Source organism: Pseudonaja textilis, chromosome 14 (assembly GCF_049901715.1).
Source record: "Pseudonaja textilis isolate UNSWEBS1 chromosome 14, rPseTex1.2, whole genome shotgun sequence".
NCBI classification, from domain to species: domain Eukaryota; kingdom Metazoa; phylum Chordata; class Lepidosauria; order Squamata; family Elapidae; genus Pseudonaja; species Pseudonaja textilis.
Window position 1 is genome coordinate 10525262 of NC_142003.1, and position 25599 is coordinate 10550860.

General features: G+C 43.8%; 2 protein-coding genes across 2 annotated transcripts in view; both read right to left on the minus strand.

The window, feature by feature from the left end:
• Positions 1–1097: 1097 nt before the first annotated feature.
• LOC113438671 (myeloid-associated differentiation marker-like) lies at positions 1098–4155 on the minus strand. The gene has a single exon (XM_026704156.2). The coding sequence runs from the start codon at positions 2697–2699 to the stop codon at positions 1815–1817; it is 885 nt and encodes a 294-aa protein (XP_026559941.1). The 5' UTR covers positions 2700–4155; the 3' UTR covers positions 1098–1814.
• Positions 4156–5188: 1033 nt separating this feature from the next.
• SEPTIN12 (septin 12) overlaps positions 5189–25599 on the minus strand; it is a 74783-nt gene continuing 54372 nt past the window's right edge. The window contains exons 5-12 of the mRNA XM_026704132.2: positions 24420–24548; positions 21314–21395; positions 18788–18925; positions 17303–17420; positions 15256–15351; positions 13827–13923; positions 8588–8639; positions 5189–6424 (exon numbers count right to left, since the gene is read on the minus strand). Of these exons, the coding sequence (XP_026559917.1) occupies positions 6235–6424; positions 8588–8639; positions 13827–13923; positions 15256–15351; positions 17303–17420; positions 18788–18925; positions 21314–21395; positions 24420–24548 (902 nt within the window). The 3' untranslated portion in view covers positions 5189–6234. The remainder of the gene's footprint in view (positions 6425–8587; positions 8640–13826; positions 13924–15255; positions 15352–17302; positions 17421–18787; positions 18926–21313; positions 21396–24419; positions 24549–25599) is intronic.

The following is a 25599-nucleotide window of genomic DNA, read 5'->3' on the forward strand; positions in this document are numbered from 1 at the left end:
ACTAATGAATGGCAGATTGGTCTTCTGAACGCATATGATGTGAATTTCATGTTGCATTTCAGTTTAGCATGTTGTATGAACTCAGCACCTACTGTAGTTTGTAAACCAAGGACTTTGGCTTAGTTTATAGCCTGAATTGGACTCGTGAATTGGACCCACCAGATGTTTGCACTTAAGCAACCTTGGCTGATCTCAAGGAAGCTTGGCTGGTAACGTAGAGGAGTATAAGAGATTATGGAGACATTATGCAGAGACTTTCAGTAAAACATGAGCTCAGTCTGGGGACATTGAGAAAAGGGCTTAAGACCACCCTACTTTCTTTGGTCTAAGAGTGAGGGAAGAGAAAACACGGCCTTTCAATAAAGTAGAATTCTACTATTTCTTCTGGCGTTCATTTCCTGCCTTGGCCTTCCTGAAGAAAGCTTTCTTTCTCATACTTTGTTTGCTCAGGCTGAGCTGATATGTCACTAATGGTTTAAAGATCATATTGTTTTAACAAGCTCCACATATCTTCTCCAAAGTCATCTATCTACTCCTGCACGTTACCTAGATAAAGGGTCCCAAAACTTGGCAACTCCCAGGGAGTTGAAGTCCACAAGTCTTAAAGTAGCCAGGTTTGGAGTCTTCTGACCTAGAGATGGAAGACTAGGAAGATATCCCACAGATGTAGGGGAAACTATAAAGAAAAACATGCCCCAAATCCATCCCGTAAGACAGGGTGTCAAACTGGCGTTCTCTGGGCCAGATGCATCACATGTAGGCCATGCCCAGCCCAGCTCCGCGAAGGCAAAAAACGTCACGATACATCATGTGACATCAATGCGACACAGTGAGTTTGACACCCGTGCTGTAAGAAGACAAGAGCAATCCACCTCCATATTGTTGCCCACAAAACACGACCATGTTCATAAAGCCACCAGTAGCTGAATTTGACTCAGGGGAGATCTTACCTTCACCTTTCTGTCTGCCTATCAGGGGTAGTCCATAGTACAGGTCTTCATACAGGGCCAGACGGGGCTAATACTAGGTGGGACATCACCAGAAATCAACTCACACAATTACCAAGAAAACTACCTAGATGTATCCAAGTTCCACTTGATGGAGCCTTTTCCTTTTTATTGCCAGCTGTGGTTTATTCAACAATCCATAATCCAACAAGCCATGTTTTAGCTGACTGCTTGGTACAGCAATATAATCCCCCACCCCCACTCCATATTCTGCAGTGATATCTCATATTTCATCTAACTTGAACAAGATATTCTGTTGAAAGGCAAATAAAACATTCCTGCAGAACACATCTGAAGAAAAAAATTGTGTCTTCAGCTCAGTGCGATGATTAAAGTTGTCTTCTTTCTGTGGAGGACTCAGCTTCCTCCTCACACTCCTGATTTTCCTTCTTTGCTCATAATCTTTTCACTTCTCACAACTAGAATGTAAAACAGAAGCTGGAAAGACTACAGCCTGCTGGTTTCTCCAAAATCATTTTTAGGCCCTGGATCAATCACCCCCGAAGGGCTCGCATCTAACCAGGGTGTAATTCACAGAGGTCTTGTAATGAATGAAGATAAGGTCAACTCCTTTAGGAAATGAAATCGGTCCATCCAACATAACCGCAAGTATAAAATAAAACAGTCCAAAATTTAAATCACGTAAGTATAAAATTAGAAGTACCATCACCGCCATCACCTCAGATATCTACAACTTCTGCTACTCCTGGAGCTGTGCTTCTTAGATCTCAACATGTCTGGCAGCATAAGCCAATATGGTTTCCACACGTACATGCTTGGGGTGGGTGAGATGAGTACAAGAGCTGTCTATGCCGGTGTGGTCACAAAAACCATTTTGTAAGAATAGGCGAAGTCCACAATGTAGGCAATGAGGTTGAAGAAAGAGAGGAAGGTAATTCCCAGCTGATTGTCCCAAGCGGCACAGGGGGCATCGTGAGGACTATTACACGGAGGTCTTGGATTGTCCCGAAAGCTGTATAAAGGCCACACGACGACCACTGTAAGATACATGAGAACAGCCAAGATGTTGTACGCAACGAGAGTCTTCTCCACAGGGATGGGCAAGGAACCAAGGCAGCGTCCAATGGTGAGAATGATGATCACCATGGTCAAAATGAAGCAGATACTGTAGACAGCCACACACCATTCCAGACCAGGAAATGCCCTGTAATAGGAAATTTTGTCCAGCAAGGAGAAGATGAGACAAGCGACGTAGGCCTCAAATACCTTCAGGAGGCCAGGGATGGTAGTCAGGAAGTTGCTGAGCTCCCCTGCTTTGGCCCTGGTGAGTCCTACTTCTACTGCATAGGCAATGAAGCAGAGGGAAGACATGACAGTTGCCCCAATTTCATAACCACACTTGTTGCCCTTGCAGGAAGGTAGGAAGGTTGCTGGGTAGACAATGGAAGTTGTGAAGATCATCAGAGTGGCCAGCATGGAGAAGGCAGAAGTGAAGTCCTGCCAGGAAAGAGGCAGGGCTGCATTCAGGCTGATCAGCTCCATAGTCACCACGAAGACAGAAACGATGAAGCAGAAACACCACGTAAACATCGACCAAGCCCCATAGTTTCCGCCGTAGCTTTGATAGACTGCTGCCAGGCTGAAAGCAGTGCAGGAGAAGAATATCTCCAACAGCCGAACGATCCCCAGGGGAGAAATCAGGGAGCGGCCATTGAACCGAAGGGCTGGCATGGTGACCCCGATGCCAGCCGAGCAAAACAGCCCACAGGAAAGACTAGAGATCCAGCGAAGCGTGTCGAGAAGCCGATCAGAAAGGCTGCGTGGGTGCAGCACGGTGTTAATCTAGGCACCGTCCCAAAGTGCAGGAACGCCCAGTTGGAGGGATGGTTGAAGGTCTCAGTGGAGGGTGGAGCTCTCCCATTGCTTTAAGGAGTTTCCTTGAAGCTCTCAACTTTTGGCCAAATCTGGGACAGGCCAGAGAAATGAAGAAGCAGCAGGAAGGGCTGCGGATCCCGCTAGCAACCCTCCCCGCCAAGCTTTCCATGCTGAGTTTCCTCACGGAAAAATGCAGAGTCGATGACATCACTTTGAGGAGTGTTCGCCCAAGGGAAGAGGCGAAGCAGCCCGCCCTGGGTGTCAAGCTGTATTCTCTGGATTGTAGCCTTTCACTGCCAGTGGTTTCTGATTCAAAACAGGAAACGGCTGGTCGAGAAATGAGAGGCAGGTAGATGATTAACGAGACTGATAAGGAAATACCACCTGGCCACCGACTGCACCTGCTCTTAGTGTAGGGAATCAAAATCTTTCGGACCTTCATCCGAAGCTAGGAAGGGGTTAAGGTGCTCCCTGTACGATCCAGGTGATAAAGAGATGAAAGTGAAAAGGGGGGTTGGGTCCTCCCTAAATGCTACATCCCTTTCTGGATGGTGCTTCTTCCTTTTCAAATATTGCTTTCTAAGCGAAGGTAGAAAAGTCACGTCGTGTTCTAATCAGTCCAAAGTACACCCAGGTTCCGATCATCGGGTCAAAAGTGATTTACAGGCTTTAGAATCTTTTTTGAAGCACCATTCATTTTAAATCCGAGGATCTTGAAAGACACAGAAGACCATGCCGTGAATTCTGCACTTTGGGATTGGCAGGAGCTTCTGAAGAACAGCCCATAATATTTGGCAAAGGATACGTGGGCCTCTTTCTCCTCACCATCACGCTCACTTCTCATTTCTTCTGACCCTAGCAATGGGACAGGAGCTTCCATATCTCTTGAAAGCAGCTCAGCTTATGAACTTTATCCTAAATACATGGCAGAAAAGCAAGAAACAGTCTCGTCTCTTGTGTGAAACAGCAGGGGACCCGTATGGAGATTCTCGGTCATCCAAGTCATGGTTGCGTCATAGGTGCTTTTTCGGGAGGTAGCTGGACTTTGTTTTTTTCTTTGAAGACATTTTGCTTCTCATCCAAGAAGCTTCTTCAGTTCTGACTGGATGGTGGGGAATGGAAGGATATATACTCCTTGCAGACAGCTGGTCATTTGCATCCTTTTTAAAGAGTCGTTGAGGCCACTTGGAGATTTATCTGTGTCCTCAGGGTGACCTGAGTGGCGCTCCTGGTTCCTCTAGTCTGCAATTTCCCCCCCTCTGGAAATCCATTCCTACTCCTACACCATTCAAAGGGTGTCCAACCCAAACTGTACAGCTAAAAGTCTCAGGCACTTAGCTATATAATTTGGGATGAACACCTTTTGAATGGTGTGGGAGTAGGAATGGGTTTCCAGAGGGAAAATTGCAGACTACAGGAATGCTTCAATGACCCTCTAATGACCAGCTGTCTGCAAGGAATATAAATCCTTCCCTTCCCCACCATCCAGTCAGAGCTGAAGAAGCTTCTTGGATGAGAAGCGAAACGTCTCCAAAGAAAAACCAGAAAGTCCAGTTGCCTCCTGAAAATAAAAAAAGCATCTTTGGGACAGCAGGGGAACTGTTACTAATTCTACTATGGTGTCATCTATGGCAGTTCTTTGTCTTCGCCTGGCAACAGTCAGTCTCCCAAAATAGTGGCCTATGTGGACCTTCAGTTTCCCCATGTCCTAGATGAGAGCCGAATGCTCATCGTTGACTCTCAAAGGATTACACCATCCTTCCCCTTTTCTCTACTGAGGTACATGAATAACTTTCCTTGGCTTGTTCTAACTCTTTATGGTAGCTTTGCATAATCAGCTATCCTTTGGCCTTGCCAATTTAGATTGCAAGAATCATGGTCTCGATAGATTTATAGAACACTAGATGACCTGTATTCTGTTAGAACAAGGGCCTTCAAACTTGGCAAGTTTAAGACTTGTGGACTTCAACTCCCAGAATTTCCAGGCTAACATGACAGGAGGAGGAATTCTGGGAGTTGAAGTCCACAAGTCTTAAAGCTGTCGAGTCTGAGGACAAATCTGTGTTAGGCCATCCTTTCAAAGATATTTCTTTACCTAAACAGAAAAACAGGTAGGCAAAAAAAAAAAGCAATGGAGGAATTATGACTTCCTGCCAGTTTCACCGTGGTTGATTGTTCTCCAGCGGTCAATAGTGAGTCTCTACCTGATCACCAGAGAGCTAGGGCGGATCTGATCTACCTGATCTCCAGTAGCTGATGGAGGGGGATAGTCTACCTGATCTTTGGAGCTCCATTCTACATTGAAATTAAATTGCCCCCAACAAAGGAAAAAAAGAAAAACTCCAAACCTTCTAAACTGGGATTTAATGAATAACTGGAAAGACTCACAAGTTGACCAAGAGCCTTTCGCTCAGGAGTGTCAATGTCACGGAGGGAACAAAAAAACTTGACCAGCTAAGCAAATTCTAGAAAATGGAAAAAGTTTTCCCAGGTCTCTTCTTCTGCGCCAACATGGGACCAGGCTGGAACTAATCTTCTGCATTGTTCCAGACCTGTAGATCTCAGGATGAGAAATATCCAGAAGGGGCATTCCACAGTCAGAAACTCATAAGTTTGGAGAAGGTGTGAGAAGATTGTGAGAAGATTGCTTGTGATATGCCATTCCTCCTGCTGTCCACTCACTTTCCAGATGAGTCATTTGGGTCTTATCAGTCAGTCCAAGTCACATAGGAAGGTTGGCTCTTCACCTGAAGACCGCATTTGCTTTCATACCTTCTTACTGCTACCAACCTCCAAGTTTGGGACAATCTACAAGAAAGAGTCACCCCTTGGGCTAACAGAGTTTGTGAGCTCCATCTCTAAACCAAAGCAAAATCTTCAGGGTCTCTTGCCCACCCACCCCACCCCATAAGAGTGACAGGGAAATGCCATGAAGCCTCTAGTTTTAGGATGAATCCAAGGAGAGAATTAGGTGTGGTATAAAGAAGGAAGTAGGTCTGCTAGGGACAGGGGGCTCGCATCCAAACATCTGAAAAGAAGAACCTGCTTTCAAAGGCAGCCTGGAGGTTTTCCTGGAAGACGCAGGGAGGTTAGCTGAGAAGCCGAGGTTGCCAAAAAGACAGCCACGTGGTGCAGATCATGGCACAGAATGCGAAAAGGTGGGCTAAATTGCCAGCCGTTCCAGCATTGCTCTTCTCCGAGGTGTGAAACTGGATGGAAGACCGATGGAAAGAAAGGTGTCCAGCAGTAGGGCATAAATGCTGAGAAAACACACAAGGGCTACAGAGGGAGTGTGATGTCTTCTAGGAACATTGCTCCAGCTAATTCCCCCACCCCACCCCACCCACCCCCCAAAAAAAAGAAAAAGGAAGAGGAAAACAATCTGCAGAAGCTACTGGAGGGGTGGTGGGGCTGAGGCCGTGCAGGGGAGACGATGCTGTCCCTGTGGCTCATAGGTGAGGGAGCTCAGTGCCAGCCACTCGCCACCTTTGGCCAGCCGGTTGCTTTCATTGAGGCGCTGGATGCGGTATTGTTCATAATGTACACTGTGGGTGATGTCCTTCAGATCCTGGAGGTGAGACCTACAGAGAAGAAAAAGGGGCATCAACCAACTCCTTCCCTTCCTCACCATTCAGCTGGAAATTGAAAAAGCTTCCAGGATAAGAAGCAAAATGCTTTCAAGAGGGGAAAAAAAACCCAAGAAAGTCTAATTGAGTTTTGGAAAAGTGTGGTCAACTATGACCTGGGTGATTGAGAAGATCCGTAGACATCAGCAAAAGAGGTTGGAAACCATTGGGCAGAGCAACATCTCAACCATTCCATGAGAGTGTTGGATGACTTTTGTTAAAAAAAATATTTAATTTAGCAATATCTAATTACTGCTGGAACAGTAAAGAGTATAATGGGCAAGATCGCACAGTTGTAGTTGATTGGTTGGAGAGGACGAGCTCCTACATTATGATTGGGAATCTATGTTATGATTGGTTGCTGGGTGAGAAGGGGGAGTATCCCTTTTTCCCCCGCCTTTTTCTTCTGTATGCTTCCTGTGATTTACCTGACGGTTTACCTCACGATATAGTGATGTGCCTGACTATATTGTCTGCTGTAAATACAGATGGGAAATATATTTATTTATATAAAAGTTATATAAGTTCACTTCAGCGTCTCTGACTTCATTTGGACACCTCTTGCGCAGTTTCCTGATAACTTCCTACCAATTCTCCATCGTTTGGCTCCCAAACGATTTCTCTCATCCCAGAAACTTCCAGAATGGAGTATACAATCCATGACACACAACCCTACTTGTTTCTGATAGCCTCCATGTGACCATTTTTGCAAAATTGTTGAGTGTCACGACTTGGGTAGCTTCTAAAGTGAATGGACTCTAAGGGATATATCCGAGCATGAAGATCCAAAAAAAGTCAATTCTGGTAGAGTGTTTGGAACCCATAGAATAACATCTGGCTACCCACATCTGGCAATGCCCAATAGAGAAGGAAATTGACAGTCTTCTGGTGGCCACTGCCATTGAAAATCTTATCCCAGAAAATAAGTCAGTCTGGAAATGAAATTTCAGTTGTAGGACACTCAAGAATGCTTAAAAAAAAATAGAATGCCCCTCTTGGCAAACCATAGATGGAAAGACCTGGTCCTTTTAAATGTGCTTAAACTTAAATACTCCATTGCTCCAGGGCATGGTTTTTTCTCTGGTAGACTTTTGGCTTTGGCAGAATTGTACACTTCTCAGCAAAAAGGCGAATGAGGAATAATTCCAGTTGCAAGCTAGGGTTAATTTTTGTTATAGAAGCAGCTGGAACTGCTCAGTTCCCCTGTTTATTTATCTCTTATTTGTATCCAGCTTTTATTATTTTTATAAACAACTCAAAGTGGTGAGCATACTTAATACCCCTCCTTCCTCCTATTTTCTGCACAACCATGAGGTGGAACTGAATTGAAAGTGAGGGACTAGGCTCACAGTCAACCAGTTGGTTTTCATGCCAAAGGCAGGACTAGAACTCACTCTCTCCTGGTGATTGGCCTAAAGCCACTCAGCTGACTTTCATGCTTCAGGCAGGGCTAGAACTCACCATCTCCTGGTGATTGGTTCAAAACACCCAGCTGGTTTTCATGCCTAAGGCAGAACTAGAACTCAGCGTTTCCTGGTGACTGGTCCAAGTCACGCAGCTGGCTATTATATCTAAGGCGAGACTAGAACTCCCAGTCTCCAGATGATTAGCCTAAGGTTACCCAACCAGTTTTTGAGTCGGAACTCGAATTCACTGTCTCCCAATTTCTAGCCTGGTGCCTTAATCCAGAGAGGAGGAACTATGGTCCCCTTATGACTTGTGAACTTCAACTCCCAGAATTCCTGAGCCAGATTGGGAATTCTGGGAGTTGAAGTCCACAAATCATAAAGGGAGCATAGTTCCCCCTTGCCTTAATTACTAGACCACTAGACCGGCTCTTATTAGCTGACCTCATACTACTCAATTACTCCAGTAAATATAGATCCAGTAAGAAATACTCTGGGTGTCCTCCACAATTTTAGCCCAGAATTCCTGCTGGACATACGGAGTCCAGATACCAAGGGAGAAAACCGGAATGCTGAGGAATGTGGCCAGAATGTTATCAAAATGCAGGAGTTGTGGCTCTCCTCTTTCCTTTCTGATTGGCTCATTGGGTTTCCAAACACGTTGACTCCCTACAACTCAAAAATGGTTAAGATTCCCGAACCAACAACTTACCGGATTAAGAGATCCCGCAGCAAAGGAAACTCACAGTGAGCTGAGTTTTCCACTGAAAGAGAGAAACACAGAAATGCATTTCGAAGCAGAACCAGAGGATAACTAGGGGAGGGGGAGGAATCCAAAGGGAAGGGAAGGACCAAGGGATTTCTGGGAGCGGGCCAGGCTCTCTGCACCGAAGAGACACAATTGCACTGAAGTGCGCAAACAGCCATAGCGCTCAGCTAGACAAAAACAGCACTTCAGGCATCTAAATCAGGGGCTCCCAATCTCCTGGGCACCAGGGACCAGTTCCATGGAGAGAGGTTTTTGTGTGGAGTTATCTAAATCACAAATGGTTAAATTAGAACAATAACAGGTTTTTAAAGAGGATATAAACTAACAAGACCTAATATAAAGAAAGAAAAGAAAGAAGCCAAAAGTGAAACCCTTCCCAAAGGATAAGAAATAAAACACAGAATTATATGGCTGTAAAAAGGAACTCCGAGGTCATCTAGTCCAACCCTTTGCCCAAGGCAGGATATCTTACGCCATCCTGGTCAAATGGTTGTCTATTTTTGAAAACCTCCAGTGACAGGGATTTTCAAAAATAGAAGCGACAGAAAGAAGGAGCTTCTGGTTTTCTTTACAGCAATTATAAGGACAAAACCAAAATGAGCTTCTATTCCACGCTTATAAAGACAAGCTCTTTTTTTCTCTTCCTGTCATCTGTTTTTTTTCTAATCAAAAGAATTATAAATCATATTTTTTTTCCTGTTACAGTCAAAATGTCTACAAGGCATTTCTAATTGGCAAGAAACATAGATATTCTCTCTTCTGTAATCAAGGGAGTCCATTTAACCATCTCAGCAAGTTCATAAAACCATCCATGTTTTTTTTAATGCAAACATATCCCTGCTGCTTCTGCTATTCTGCGCCCTTTACCCTCTCCAAACAGAGAGACATCCCTGCTGGTTTGCCATTGAAAAAAATATATTATCTCCAAGGATTTCAGGAAGTGCATAACTTGGTCATCCAAGCAGAAGGATGATGAAGAACAGTTGCAGGAATTGATTACAATATGTCTAATCTAGTAAAAAGAAGGACTAGGGGCGAGAGGATACCAATCTTCCAATACTTGAGGGGCTGCCATAAAGAAGAGGGAGTCAAGCTCTTCTCCAAAGCTCCTGAAGGCAGGACAAGAAGCAATGGGTGGAAACTAATCAAGGAGAGAAGCAACCCAGAACTAAGGAGAAACTACCTAAAAGTGAGAAGAATTAACCAACAGCTTGCCTTCAGAAGTTGTGGGTGCTCCATCACTGGAGGCTTCTAAGAAGAGATTGGAAATTCATTTGTCTGAAATGGTCTGGGGTAGCGGCCCCCAATCTTTTGGGCACCAGGGACCACTTCCATGGAGAGAAGTTTTACTCTGGATGGGAGGAGACGTGGTTTTGCGTGGTGCCTGCATCCCGTGGATGGTGCTTAATTTGTCCGTGGAGACCAGTTACTGCATGCAGCGGACCGGTACTGGTCCAGATACTGGGGATGGGGTGACATCAGATCTAGGCAGCAAGGGGGAATCACGGCCTCTTTGTGACTTGTAAACTTCAACATTCTGTGAGTTAGAGGTCCGCAATTCATAAAAAGATAGGCCATCGTTCCCCACTCCTGGTCTAGGGTCTCCTGCTTGAGGAAAGGGCTGGACTAGAAGACCTCCAAGGTCCCTTCCAACTCCATTGTTCTGTTATTTCTGATTCATGGAGGGTTGGCTGGATAACCTGCCACTCACGAACTCCATATGACACTCATCCCTGTATCCCCTTTCTCTCTCTCTGTCCAACAAGGGTCCATGTTTGTGGACTAAAATTTAGTGCCTAACTCATCCCAATTCTGTAGCACAAGGATCCTCAAACTTGGCAAGTTTAAGACTTGTGGATTTCAATTCCCAGAATTCCCGAGCTAACATGACTGGAGGAGGAAATCTGGGAGCTGAAATCCACAAGTCTTAAAGCTGTCAAGTCAAGTTAAGGGGCGTGCATAAGCACGCAATCGTGCCTACTGTCCCTGTCCTATTGTCCCCAGTTATTAGTTCCTATTTCTTGTATTTACACTTATGTTTATTCTTGCGTCTGTTGTATTGTAAGCTTTTGACAAAATAAATAAAATAAATAAATTTTAAAAAAGATTGAAGACCCCTGCTGTAGCATGTTTTTTATTTTCTGTAAGTTAGTTGGCTTGAATTTTCCTCGCTGATTCCTTTTAGCCTGCCTTATTTTTACCAATAACTCAGAGCAACGAACCTATCCAACATACCTGCCTCCTCCTCCTCTTTTTCTTCTCACAAGCACCCTGTGAGGGCTGTTGGGCTGAGAGAGAGAGGGAACAGTCCCTCAGTCACCCAGCTGGCTTAAACAGCTAACAGCTGGTTGTATGTTTTTTAAAAATTCACATTCCCTCAAAAGAGAAAAAAGGCGGGTTGCAAAGACGCCAATCTACATGTGCAGAATTCAGTTTTGCTAAAAATAGTTAAAAACTATAAATTGATGTGAAAGATGGCCCTTCTATATGAAAAAATAACCCATCTCGTACAGATCACCCGTTCTAGGAGTGTAAACAAACGCAGCAAAGTCCACAGATCAAAGGGGAATTCATTCATGGTTATGTGCAAATATTTAGTGTCATTTAATTCCCTGTAAAACATAGCAGGGCACAGAGGTAAAGCTTTTCCCATGCTGAAGGAAGGAAACTGATCTTGGCAGTGAATTCTTGGAGGCTTGCTACAAGCATATGGGGCAGCAAGTACTGGCAGAGACATTTGCATCTGGAAACCCAAAAGTGCTTTTTCAGGGGGCAACTGGACTTTCTGGACCAGAGAGTCCAGTTCCCTCTTGAAAAAGCACCTTTGGGACAACCACACCTGGAATACTGCAACCGATTTTGGTCATAGATACTATAAAAAAGATGTTGAGACTTTGGAAAAAGTTCAGAGAAGAGCAACTAAGATGATCAAAGGCCTGGAGACTAAAACATACGAAGAACGACTGCAGGACTTGAGTTTGTGTGATGGAGCACCCATGATTTCTGAAGGCAACATCTTCCACTGGTTAATTGTCCTCACTATTAGGAAGTTCCTCCTTAATTCCAGGTTCTCTCTTGGATTAATTTCTAATCATTGTCTCTTGTCCTGCTTTTTGATGCTTTAGAAAATAATTTGACCCCCTCTTCTTTGTTGCAGCCTCTCAAATACTGGAAGACTGCTATTATGTCACCCAAATTATTTCCTTTAGACTAGCCAAGCCCAAATTCTGCAGCCATTCTTCCTATGTTTTAGTCTCCAGACCTTGGAACACTTTAGTTGCTCTTCTCTGAACTTTTTCCAAAGTCTCAACATCTTTTTTTTTGTAGTATGGTGACCAAAATCAGTTGTAGTATTCCAGGTGTCGAAGAGGTTGAAGAGCGGAGAATTCATTCATCTGATCTTTCTTCCCTTTCAAATCACACCTTCCCTAAATTCACTCCACTGCACAAGTCCTATCTAATATTTCTTCTGCTTATCTAATATTTCTTCTGCCAAATGTTTGGCTTGAGCCATTGGGTCAAATTTTGGAATTTCACAGGCAATGATTTGAATGCCTTGTGTCTGGCTGGGAATAAGTCTCTGCTGAACGCTAGAGGGCACTGGATACCTAAATATTGCCTTGCCAATAGTGGGGAAAAATTTAAAGCTACTGTAGTTTTTAATCAATGGTCAGATTGCAATTCTGGTGCCTAACATCTCTGTTTGAAAGCCTACGGAGAGCTGCCCAATGCCAATCAATAAAAGTTATTTCCCCTGGGCTCTGTGAGTCGTTAAGTGAGTTTTTATGACCTTTCTTGCCACTGCGATTATGAATCACTGAAAATATTAAGTTAGTAACATGGTTATTAAGTAAATCTGCCTTCTCCATTGACTCTGTGTGTCCAAAGGTCACAAAAACGGATCCCATGACCCCGAGACACTGCAACCGCCATAAATACGAGTCAATTGCCATGCCTCTGATCACATGACTACAGGAATGGTGCAGTGGTTGCGTGAAAACCAATTGTGAGTCTTTTTTTTTCCCAGTGATGTTGTAACTCTGAATGGTCAGTAAACGAATGGCTATAAGTCAAGGACTGCCTTTACCTTCAGACATCCTAGAAAGTTTGCCTGGTGTCATATACCAATGGTGCAGTACATCGTTTTGTAAAAAAAACAAAAAATCTACCATAGTGTGGATTTAACCACACATTTTCCCACTCATCCATCGGTATATTATAACCAAAGTTTTTAGCACATCTTAGGATGTCGTTCTTCCATTTCAAATTTCAAGGAAAGCTTAGACATTTTGGCAATTACATGGCCCCAGATCATGTCCTGCTGGGAGTAGTATCTCCCTCCTAATCAAGGGTGTAAATAAGCAGCTATCAGTGTGTACAGCACGAAGCGGGAGAAGTAGAAGAAAGCAAAAGGCACAAAGCAGGAGAAGGAAGGAAGGAGAAACTGGAGGTGGAGTTAAAAGAGGAACTAGCCTAGAATCCTTAAGTTGCCACAAGCGAACTAAGTCCAATTCCCCTTGAATTCCATTGACCCTCATCAAACTCCAAGCCTGGGCTGAGTTTTGGTTGAGAAGATTCCTGTTCACAGGTCTTAAGAAAATGAAGATTTAATAGCTGACCAGCTGCTGTAAGGCTGTAAGCCAAGATGACGAACTGAGGATGAGTCAGCAGGGTACTGCCACTTTAAGAAGCTGTCTATATAAGGGAGGTCATGTGAGGGCATCTCTCTCTCCTCGTGTTCTATCCCCATTGTAGTTCTCTGTGTAGAGTTGAAGATTGATTGATTGCCTGGCATTTGCCTAACATGTGTATGTATGTATATAGCAGTCTTGCATATAAACCACTGTTAAAGGACAAAACCTCTGTGTCCTGTGTTTTGCTCCTGGGTTGTCTCACAATAATAGTCACGCTGTCAACTCTTTGACAATAGGCATGATTAGCAATTTAATTGGACCTTCATGTGTGGACTTGACATTTCATGCCTGACATTAATCATTTGCTTGTGGCTATGCAGGGATTCTAGACTGACTCCTCTCTTAATTCTACCCCCAGGTTCTGCCACTCCTTTGCCTACACGCAAGGTGTGCAGAACAAAGCGAACAGATTGACCCTAGAGACCTTCTAGTTTGGACTTTTCTCAGATGGATCTCTGCAGGCCAGCTCTTCCTCCAAGAAGCCTTACCTTCAATGATCCCCCACTTGGTCTTGCGACCCAGGACCTTCTTCCCATTCACCTGATGTTCCTTGTCTGCTCCTACGACTGCAAAGGGGATTTTCTCCTAGATTAAGAGAAACAGAAGCAAGGTGAGGAATTCGGTTCTACCACCTTGGTGAAGGAAAAAGTCAGCAGAATTTGAATAGGCATCATGGCTGGTAGACTTAAGAGTACGCAGACAACTCATAAAATATTTATTTACTCTTTTTAAGAGTTGCCAACAGAAAGGGAAGGGGGAGCAGTGCAGCTGCTTGGAAAACTGCATTCCATAAATGTTTTCAAAGATAGTAACTAGGTGACTGAAGTCTCTGCTGTGCAAAATTCTAACCGGAGAGCATGATTGATGACTCTGGGCTATGGAAGTATCCCATTGGAGAATATGAATTATGATACGCCCAGGGGGTAGGGGAAAACCAGGGTCAAGGGTGACAATGAATGCTGTGTCTCAGAGTTGGCTGCACCCAGGCAGTGCCGGCATGTTAACTCCCAATAAATCCTTTTGAAGTTTTGGAAGTTTGGCTTGAGACTCATGATTTAAATGGGGATGGGGGGGTAACTGCCAGAATTCTGACAACTTCAACTAAACCGAAACAGACCTTCAGAAGCTGAATACATTGCAATCCTGTTGAGAATCACCAGCTGATTACAGGTAGTCCTCCACTTAAAACACCACTGAGCCCAACATTTCTGTTGCTAAGCGAGACAGTTATCAAGTGAGTTTGGCTCCACGGGCTTTCTTGCCAGAGTTGTTAAGTGGATCTCAGCTATGGTTAAGTTAGAAACATGGTCGTTGAGTGAATCTGGCTTCCCCATTGCTTGTCAAAAGCTGATCACATGACCCTGGGACACTGCAACTGTCATAAGTACATGCCAGTTGCCAATGGTCAAACTTTTCATCACACGATCTTGGGGATGTTGCAACGGTCATCAGTATGAAGAATGGTCTTAAATTCCTGTGCCATTATAACTTTGAACAGTCACCCAATAAACTGTTGCAGGTCAAGGACTCACCTGTACGATATTGCAAACCAAGCTAAAAGCTGTTGAATTTTCTTACAGTTCCTAGTTTCCACCTCAGTTCAAATCGCAGCTCTCTAGCCAAACTATAATTCCAGATTGCAACACGGGCAATTCCAAACTAACTCAGAACACCTAACAAAAGGCAGCTTTAATCCAGATTTGGCCACTGACTTCGAGAACATTGGGAATAACAGTTAATATAAGCCAAGATCAATACTTAAAACCGGGCAAAGATGTTGAGGTAGGAAGGGAGGAAATGCTGTAAAAGCTGTTCTTGAAATGTAGCTTACAGCTTTGGCTGAACCCCAAACTCAGCCAGGAACCCTCCATAATGTCCTCTCAATCCGGGGTGGGTGGGGGGGCACCACTGACTTACCCTGATTTTGTCATTCAAAAGCCGATCGTCTGGATCATCGTCAAAGTCTACTTGGGGGTAAACATGGATGCCGTGGGCCTTCAGGTCTTTCTGGACCTGCCAAGATAAAATGGTAGTTGTGATGACCCGGGGCATGGCACAAAGGCAACACAGTCAGTTAATCAATAAAAGTCCCTTTATTCACTCCAACTTTGCCCCCAATGTCCAGGTTACCTTCTGGGCTGGAGAAAAACTCTCCCAGGAACAGCCTTTGACTACAGAGACTTAAGTCCAAAACATGGTCAACACAAACTGTAACTCTAAGTCCAAACAAACCAAACGGAGGTAATTAGTTTGGCAGGGCAGGAGCAAGAATTCCAGACATGAAGGCACGGCAAAACTCAACATGGTTGGAAAGATGCCAGCAACACAGATAAGCCACGACAACACAGGATAAAGTCATGTTTGCTCCCAGCAGCTGCTGCACGCAGTCTGCCTTTCTTATCAACTGTCTTCCCAGTTGTGGCTAATGAAGGGAATCAGGGCCCTTTCCTCCCTCATAAGCCATGCAACCCACGTTGCTCTCTTCTCCATTCCTACCTGCGTGGCCTAGGATGAAGAGGGGGGTGGGCCTGGGTCTTCCTCTGAACTCCCTCTCCCTTGTTCTACCTCTTCCCTGCTCTGCCCAGCTGGACTTCGCCCTTCTCCAGCCTCCTCCACAGCCAACGGAGCCACACTCTCATTCCCTATCAGCTGTTCATCTTCCTCCTCAGATTCGGACTCTGACAGGGGCAGGACACTAGTTATGATCATGACTGGGAGAACATTCCTTTCTTTTATTGAAGGACAACAAGTGATGAACAATCTGCACTTTGGGGTTGGATCAAGAATATCACAACACGGTATAGAAGAGATCAGTTTGGCTTCTACCTGATATTCACTGTTGTTGTATGTACCCTGAAGGCTCATGCACCAGAGACAGATTCCTTGTGTGTCCAATCACACTTGGCCAATAAAGAATTCTAATTCTAATTCATTTCAATATCATATAGAAGCAAGATCACTCTCCTCAATATTCTTGCTCAGCCACAAAACTTCAGATTTCTTTTCTTTTTTTGTCCCTTGATTTACAGAAATGCTGTAAAACTCTTTTACGGAGTCCAATCAACCATGAAACCTAGAGGAACTTTGTAATCGAACGCTTCTCTGTTTATACAAGCAAAAGATCAGAAAGTCATATTCGAGCCCAAACTTTTGCTCGAGATAACTTTTCTGGATTTTTCTCACCTTTGAGAAAGCATCTATTATTTCAGATGGCCAGTTTTATTTTTCGAGACCATGATAGTATTCAGCCTAGCATTCAAAGTCAGAATAAAAAATTCTGGGAGCTGAAGTCCACACTCCTTAAAATTGTTGAGGCAAAGAAACCCTGGATTAGAATCTCGATTCTGTGATTGATAATATGAGCTTTTATGTAATGTAACTGTAATTGAAGACTACGAAATGGATGCACAAAATGATTTGTAAACCAACCGGCACACTGTTTGTATACTTATGGAAGAAAGTTTGATGTTTTTATGTTTTGTTTGTCTATGTTTGTTTTTAAAAACCAATAAAACTTACAAAAAAAAAAAGAATCTCGATTCTGAATTATGGGTTCGGAATCTATATGCCTATCAAAAGCCCTATTTTATTCCTAACACAATCAAAGTGACTTCTTTTGAGTTTATCATACTTTCTGCTTTACCCAAGACTCACTTTTCTGTAAATGGCAGAGGATGGAAACTAACGAAGGTGAGAATCAACCTAGAACTAAAGATAAATTTCCTGATAGTGAAAACAATCAGTGGAATAGCTTGCCTTCAGAAGTTGTGGGTGCTCCATCAATGGAGGTTTTTAAGAAGAGACTGGACAGCCATTTGTCTGGAATGGTATAGGGTCTCCTGCTTGAGCGGGGGGTTGGACTAGAAGACCTCCAAGATCCCTTCCAACTGATTAGTCTCCCCTTTCACTAGGTCAACCCACCCTTCTGTCATTAGGAACCGTCTGTGTTTCTGCTCATGCTTACCCTCTGTTTAAACTCTGCCCTTTCCTCAAGGGTCAAGGTGTCCGCTTTGGCGATGACCGGCACCACGTTGGTGATCTTACTGAGACGTCTCATGAACTCCAGGTCCAAGGGGCGGAGCCTGAGGGGAACGAAATGCAAGAAGACCTCTCTCTGTGATATGAACAGAGCTGCTATCCCAATGAAGCCTATTGTGGTTGGAGGATTTCCCCTTCCCTGGAGGAGTTGTCTACCCAACTGCTCAAATGCCAACTTTGGAACAGATCTCAGCTGCTGCAGCCATCTTTTTGTTTCTCAGCTTGCCACACAGTATAAGAGGGGGAGAGAGGCTGTAACGTCAGACCAGGCAGTAACAATATATCATCCCTTGAGAACCAAGGTCATCTCAATAGGTGCTGGCCAGAGACTGGAAGGAGCTTCCAGAATTGGACAATGTGACCTGTGACAAGAGGGGAGGGGAGTATCTATTCTTTAATTATGCAAAAAACCACGGGAAATTTAGTTAGAGTTGGTTTTGCTTTCATGCGTGCTCAGTAAAACAATTCTTTGAGAAAGCTGTCTGCCTTGGAGTGCTGAATTGGTTGGGCTTATCAATCGGAACTTTGACATCAAACACATTTGGTGGTGGATTTCAAAGATCACCTGTCACAGGTATGGTTTGGATTAAGGAAAGCCTTCTCCATGACCTTTGATAGGAGTTGTAATCTAAAGACCATCTAGATAAGATGCTATGACTATTTGTCTTGGCCTGTGGTCTAAAGAAGATAGTTGTACTGTTCCTTTGAGAGTTTCCTGCAAGTTTTGGGTTGTCATTTTGATGGCCGATTGAAAACCAGAATCATAGCTTCTGAGTGGAAAGTGAAAGCAATCTTCAAGATGGGTAGTCTTCAGTACTCTGTGCACAGCAATGGAAAGTCACCTCGATTCCCATAATGGATGACTGGCTACAAAAACTGATGGAGGTACCAGAGATGGCTAAATTGACTGCTTTGATTAAAGAAAAATACAGTACAATACTTTCTTTTCTGCTTTGATTAAAGAAAAATACAATACAATACTTTCCTTTCTACTTGAAAACCACTTCTGGACTTGGTGCTTGAGGTAGCAAAAAAATGAATCTTTGATTTTGAGTTATACTGATTAGATAGATTTGTTGTTATTGAAATGGCTAGTTTCTATTATTATGAAAAAGCAAAAAGTTGAGGGTAGATCTTAATGCCTTATTTAACTGCAACAAAGGAATTAGAAGTCAATGCCTTTCCCCCCTTGCTTTCCCCCACTATCCACTTCTCTTTTTCCTTTGCTAATTTCCCTAATTTTGCTTTTGTATTCTCTTTGTATGTCATGTTATAGATTAATAGAATTAAAGACAAGATGAGTAGTCTTCTCCGTGCTTTATTCTGAATAGAACTCGCCTAACTTTCTATGATCCCCTTTTTGCCTATAATGAGTGGGAGGGATGGACTCCCGCATCAAAGGTGGACTTACCAGTGACCTGTGGGAGGGACAAAATATACACAGGCATGTACACGGGTGTCTGGGATTTTCTGCTTGCGGTTAATCAGGATTTCCTCTTTCAAATAACGCTCATACTGGTCATTGATATATTGAATGATTGGCTCCCAGCTATGAGAAAGGAAGAACAGAGATTCAGCTTCCTGGGCCATTCTGAGCAAAACTTTCTGCTTATTGCTTAAAGCAAACAAGGAAACAAATAAAGGACGAAGTTCTTTGAGAAAAGACCTTCATTGTAAGAACATCAAGCTGTTCTTATTTCAGTGAAACCGCTTTTTAATGGGATAACCAGAAGAAGGGAGTGTCTGTTGCCCCTCAAAATTTCATTTATGTATTTATCCGATTTGTCAATTACTTACAAGGTAATAGGTTTAAGAATAACATGGGTAAGAATACAGGAAATGGGTACGAATAAATGAGGACAATAGGACGGGGACAGTAGGCACATTTGTGCACGTATGCACACCCCTTACAGACCTCCTAGGAATGGGGCGAGGTCAATAGTGGTTAGTTTGAGGTTAAAGGAGTGGGGGTTAGAGAATGTAACAACAGAGTCAGGTAGTGCATTCCAGGCATTGACCACTCTGTTGCTGAAGTCGTACTTTCTGCAGTCAAGTTTGGAGCGGTTTACATTGAGTTTGTATCTGTTGTGTGCTTTTGTATCGTTGCAGTTGAAGCTGAGGTAGCCATTGACTGTTAGGACATTATTGGAGGTAATTTTGTGTACTACGCTTAAGTCCAACAGTAGGTGGCGTAGTTCAAGGTTGCCCAAGCCCAAAATTTCAAGCCTGATGGTGAATGTAAGTCTAAATCATGGCTGTGATGGAAACAGGCAAATCATGTCATTGGAATCCATCTGTACCCTTGCATATTGAAATGTTGCAATTGACAGAAATTTGCCCTTTATGGGTATGGCTGCCTAACCTGGATCGCTGCTATCTGGAAGTTTTCTTAAATGTCAAATGTTCTGCAATCAACTTTTTTTTAATTGTCAAGTTTTGTGCCTTCGCCACAAGCTTACATCATAAGCAATAGTGGCAAATACCTGCACCTTGGGCAAAGGATGAGGGTGAAGGCTCGTTCTGGAAGTTTGTGGGTTGGTTTCCAAATTTTCATTACCAGGCTAGGTAACATCTTCAGCAGAGCTTAGGGGATGTCAGTGTCAGTGTTCTTCTGCTTAAAAGGGCTTCATGGGGTCAGTAGGTCTTGTGATGGCTCAGGTGTGAGTATGTCAAGTGAGGGTCTTGTTAGGGTCTTGTGATGAGGTGGAAACCAGGGGTGGGCTTCAAACATTTTAGCAACTGTTCTTCTGCCCAGTTGCTGGGTGGGCGTGGCCATGGTGGGCGTGGCCTAGTTGGCCTCCTGCACCACGGGGCAATGGGGATTTTCACCCTCCCCTGGCTCTGGAGGCTTGATGATTGTAAGAGGGAGTCATACACCATTTTTTTCAGTGCCGTTGTAACTTTGCATGGTCACTGAACAAAAATGGTTGTAAGTCAAGGGCTACCTAGAAAGCATTCCATGCAGGACTTATGCAGCCAGAAGTGTGCATGGGGCATAGTAATAAAAGTTGAGAGTGTAACTGCAACGGAGCCCTCAAACTGTGGCCTATTTTGCACAGGCTTCAACAGCCATGTTGTGGCTGCCATCTTGATTTTTGGCCTGCACCCAGTGGTGAGATTCAAATAATTTAACAACCGGTTCTCTGCCCTAATGATTTCTTCCAACAACCAGTTTGCCAAACTACTCAGAAAGTTAACAACCGAACTGGTGCAAACTGGCGAATCCCAACACCGCCTACACCATCCGATAACCTTGTATGCAGCCTAAGGCCGGCAACCCCAGCCTTGGTGCTAAATCGATTAGATCCATTTTAAAGATTCTCCTGATCTTGTGCAGTGAAGTGACCCCTCCCTAATTAAGGCACTCTTCCAGGAGGGTGGTCTTTAAAAGGGGACATATACATTGAATGAATGTCGAACAGAGGAATGACATTCTATATCCTACAATGTACATCTCTGCATTTGCGGAGTGGCGGAGGTAGAAGACCTGGCTCACATCCTATTTGATGGTTGCCTGTATAAGGGAGTGAGAGACAGGTGTACCTCGGTCTCTATACCAAACAAATGACCCATTGGGATCCCCACGTCAAAAGAACTTACCTTATGTGCAGCCAGAATCTGAAACTAACATTTAACACAGCACAGTACATGAGCAAAATGGTTCGGTTGAGACTGACATATGTGGGGCTGATTGGGATGGATTGTAGGGGTGACACCAACATATAATGTTGTCATATTTTATCTAAATCTTATATGATTCTATTTTATCCCAATTCCATTTTAAATGGCTTTTATCACATTTTAGTAATAATTTGTGTCTGGGAACTCTGCTCTTTGATATGGCCCAAGGGCTAATCAATAAAATTCATGAAATGAATAGAGGAGTTCAACGCCAGATCTTCCATGCGAGATGCTAGTGGTCTGTCCCCCTTCATACCAGTTTTGATTGTTAATCTGGTCCCCAAATCCTGGGGTGTCTGTGACCGTCAGCTTCATCTTCACACCTTTTTCTTCAACAACTGTCAGAAGAAGAGGACATTTGGTTAGGTCACGTTTCGGAATCCACACTCAGACGCACCTGCTTCCTTCTTGCTTTTCAACTGAGGGGGTGGGAAATATTCTCATACCACCCTAAAAATGAAACAAGCTCCATCTCAGTTGATGTTCCAGAAGTCCCTTAGCAGACTTGAAGTCCCAGCAGGGAACCATGGACATCTCCAGATGGCTCCTCTATTGATATATTTCATCTCTCCAGACCTATGGTTTGTATAGTTTTCTTCGTAATCTATTTTAAATTTTAAGCAACAATTCTTTTAGATTTATATAATGATTGCATTTGTATGAGGGTTGTTTTTATTTGATTGTTGTAGGCCTTTCAGAGTCCCTTCTTGTGAGATATGTGGTTAGATATATTTGCTAGATAGGTAGGTAGGTAGGTAGGTAGGTAGGTAGATAGATATGATAGATACGATAGATAGATAGATAGATGACACAATACATTAGATGATAGGTAGGTAGATGGATGCAAAGATGCATAGATGGATGGATGGAGAGAGAAATAGGATAGAGAGATAGATGATAGATAAATACAGTAGCTATATAGACACAGACACAATAGATTGATAGGTAGGTAGGTAGATTGCAAACACAATAGATTAGATAATAGGTAGGTAAATAATAGATAGCAGACACAATAGATTAGATGGTAGGTAGGTAGGTAGATGGATGCGAAGATGCATGGATGGATGGAGGGAGGGATGGATGGATGGATGGGTGGATGGATGGGGAGAGAGATAGGGTAGAGAGATAGATGATAGATAGACAAATACATTAGCTATATAGACAGACACAGACACAATAGATTAAATAATAGGTAGGTAGGTAGGTAGATAGATGGATAGATAGATAGATAGGCAGATAGATGACACAATAGATTAGATGATAGTTAGGTAGATCGATGCAAAGATGCATAGATGGATGGGTGGATGGATGGACGGATGGATGGATGGAGAGAGAGATAGGATAGAGAGATAGATGATAGATAGACAAATACATTAGCTATATAGACAGACACAGACGCAATAGATTAAATAATAGGTAGATAGGTAGGTAGATAGGTAGATGGATGGATGCAAAAATGCATAAATGGATGGATCGGTGGATGGATGGAGAGAGAGATAGGATAGAGAGATAGATGATAGACAAATACATTAGCTATATAGACAGACACAGACACAGTAGATTAAATGATAGGTAGACAGACAGACAGACGGACCCTTAGATGTGATAAATAGATCTAGAAATTGATAGACAGATCTATAGACAGACAGAAAAATAGATAATTCTGATTGTCAGGATGAGGAGTGGATTAGCAGCTCTCACTGAACCTTTCAAATCAATGTCAGATGCAGAGATTCCTGACGGGATTTAGAACTGGGAGGGCAAAGACACTTTAACTCTGTTGTGGCTGAGTCTGGAAGGCTGCAGAAAGCCTTCTGAAATGAGAGACCGTGCAGACCTCACCATCTTAGCACCTTTCCCTGGATCTCCAAAAGAGCCCTTCGACTTTGGGTAGGATGCCATTCCCCCACCACCACCAGCGCTGCCTTCGAAAGCCTCTTCCCTCCGTCTCCTCCCCCAGGAAACGGACCCCCTTTCTGGGGAGCGGGTGGGGAGTGGGTGTCTCTGATCTCAAACTAGGAGGCCAGGGGTGGGCTCTCCCTTTTGGAAGAACGACAGCGTTCCTCCCCCCACCTCTGAAAAGCAGCACGAACTTCCTGGGAGGGTAGCTATGGCGACGACGCTTTAATGGGTCAGTGGGAGTCCTGCACAAGACCCCTTTTGTTCCTCAGAGCTGAAATGGACAGGCCCAGCTCCTTTCAAGCCCTGGCGGGTAACTGAGGAGTGGGAGGTGGGGGGAGGAGTTGAAGGATGTGGAAGAAGAATAGCCTAGTTTAGACGTAGCACAATAAAGGGGTCTCTTTTTTCATTGACCCAGTAGGCCTTCCACCCCTTCCGGTTTGCCCCGACATTGCTTCCCCCACACAATCTCTCCGCTGTGCAGACCGTCGACAGCCCAGCTATTTTTCAAAAAGGACAGTTATCCCTTCCATGCCTGCCAAAAATGCGGGTTGATTTCCTCCAGTCCTACGGAGAAGTTTCCCAGTTGGGAACCACCCAATATTTCTACTACTGCTTTTAGAACGTAGAACATGGAATTGTAGGCTTGGAAGAGATCTTTGAGATCTTCGAGATCTAGACCAGAGGTGGATATTCAGCAGGTTCTGACCAGTTCTGGAGAACCGGTAGCGGAAATTTTGAGTAGTTTGGAGAACTGGCAAATCCCACCTCTGACTGGAGATTTTACAGTATCCTTTCCCTGCCATGCCCACCAAGCCACGCCCATAGAAATGGTAGTAAGTAAATTCGAATCCCACCACTGATCTAGACCAATCTTCTGCTTCTTTCCACTTCTTGGCTGCACGCAAGGAAAGCAGCAAAAGTCTTTCTTTCTCTCCCCCAAACTCTGCCAGAAATGAGTCTTTGGGACCCTGCAAGGCCTCCTGCTCCAAGAGGCTGCGCTGGCACGACAAGTCTCACCAGGACTCATTTCTGGTGGAGTTTGGGGGATAGAAAGAAAGCTCTGGAGTGACCAAAGGGCCACTCTTGTGACTACTGCAGCTCTGGAATACTGGACTGATTTTTCCACCAACGTCTGCAAGCCACCGCCAGTCAAAATTCATATTAGTGGTCTGTGGAATTTAAAATTATAAGTTTTGTGGTCCCTGAGGTCCAAAAGGTTGGTGACCCCTGCTCTAGTGAGCAACTTCCATACAAAACACAATTCCTTCCCATCTTGAAACTTATCATATAATTTGTAATGCTCGTTTAAACTGGAAAAATTATATGTCTGTCTCAATAGCCAGAACACAAATTATGGATAAGTATAAAATCCCTTGTGGTTTTTCTAGACCTGTGATGGATCTACTGGAAGGAAGATGGCAAAAAGGGTGAGGAAGAATTAGCCTTTTCATATTACTTACTATGGGTGACAGAAAGCAGCTGCACAGTTTTGGGAATACGCTCCTCGTACCCGGAACAAGTTGATTTCCGGCTGATCTTGGATTTAAAGAGGGTGTTGACCATGGTGGACTTGCCAAGACCACTCTGTCCTACAAAGGAGAAAGGAGGAGGTGGTGTAAAACATTCCAAACTCTGTTAAGTAGTGGATCAAAGAACTCTTGATAGTAGTGGATTAAAGAACACTTAACTCTTTAAAGAACTCTTTCATATTTAATATAGGGGCAATTATTGCTTTAGGAAACCACAAAATCTATGTAGAACCAGTAGTGGAAATTTTGAGTAGTTTGGAGAACCAGCAAATGCCACCTCTGACTGGCCCGGCCCCCCTCTATTCTCTGCCTCCAATCAAGTCCCAGCTGATCAGCTGGGTCTTCTTTGGTTGCCCTGCCCAGGAGAACGGAGCTGGAAAGCAGGTTAGTGGGGTGGGGAGGGAATAGGATTTTGCAGTAACCTTCCCCTGCCATGCCCACCAAGCCACGTCCATCAAGCCAAGCCAATCCCATCAAGCCACGACCACAGAACCAGTAGTAAAATTTTTGAATCCCACTACTGTACACACACACACACACACACACACACACACACACACACAGAGAGAGAGAGAGAGAGAGAGAGAGAGCTGTAATTTGCTGAAATGCATGCAATTAATGGCTTCATTAATACATAAAATGGTTTTATTCAATTGTTTTGATAGAAGATCACTTGATTGGACTTTGGTAGACCACCTAGAATCTGTTCAAGAGGAAGAACTGTAGAATAAGTCAAGTCAAAATGAGAATGTCTGCTCTTGAAATGAAACAAATCCCTAGGAAGCCTGGAGCTCCTTCTCAGAATACAAAAGTTGCAATATTTCTATCCATGAATATTGATGGCCCACTGGGGTCTTCTAGACACAGAGCTGTCAGGCAGACAAGGTCCTCATCAAAGCCACTTCTCTTTCTGACTGACAGCCAACCGTTGGCAGGCTAAAACAGGAGAAGAGGGTTTCCAATAAAACACTGGGCTCCCTTCTTGCGTCTCTTAGATCTTTCTCCTCCAGGACATAGGACCTTCTCACCTCTGGCCTCAGTCGGTCAAGATGTAGTCTCTGGAGGCCTCCCAACTAGGTTTGGATAGGAGAGAGAGCATATTCTCTTGCAA

Bases quoted from the DNA above. Each gene is read 5' to 3' on its own strand.
- LOC113438671 (XM_026704156.2), bottom strand. From the start codon at position 2,699: ATGCCAGCCCTTCGGTTCAATGGCCGCTCCCTGATTTCTCCCCTGGGG.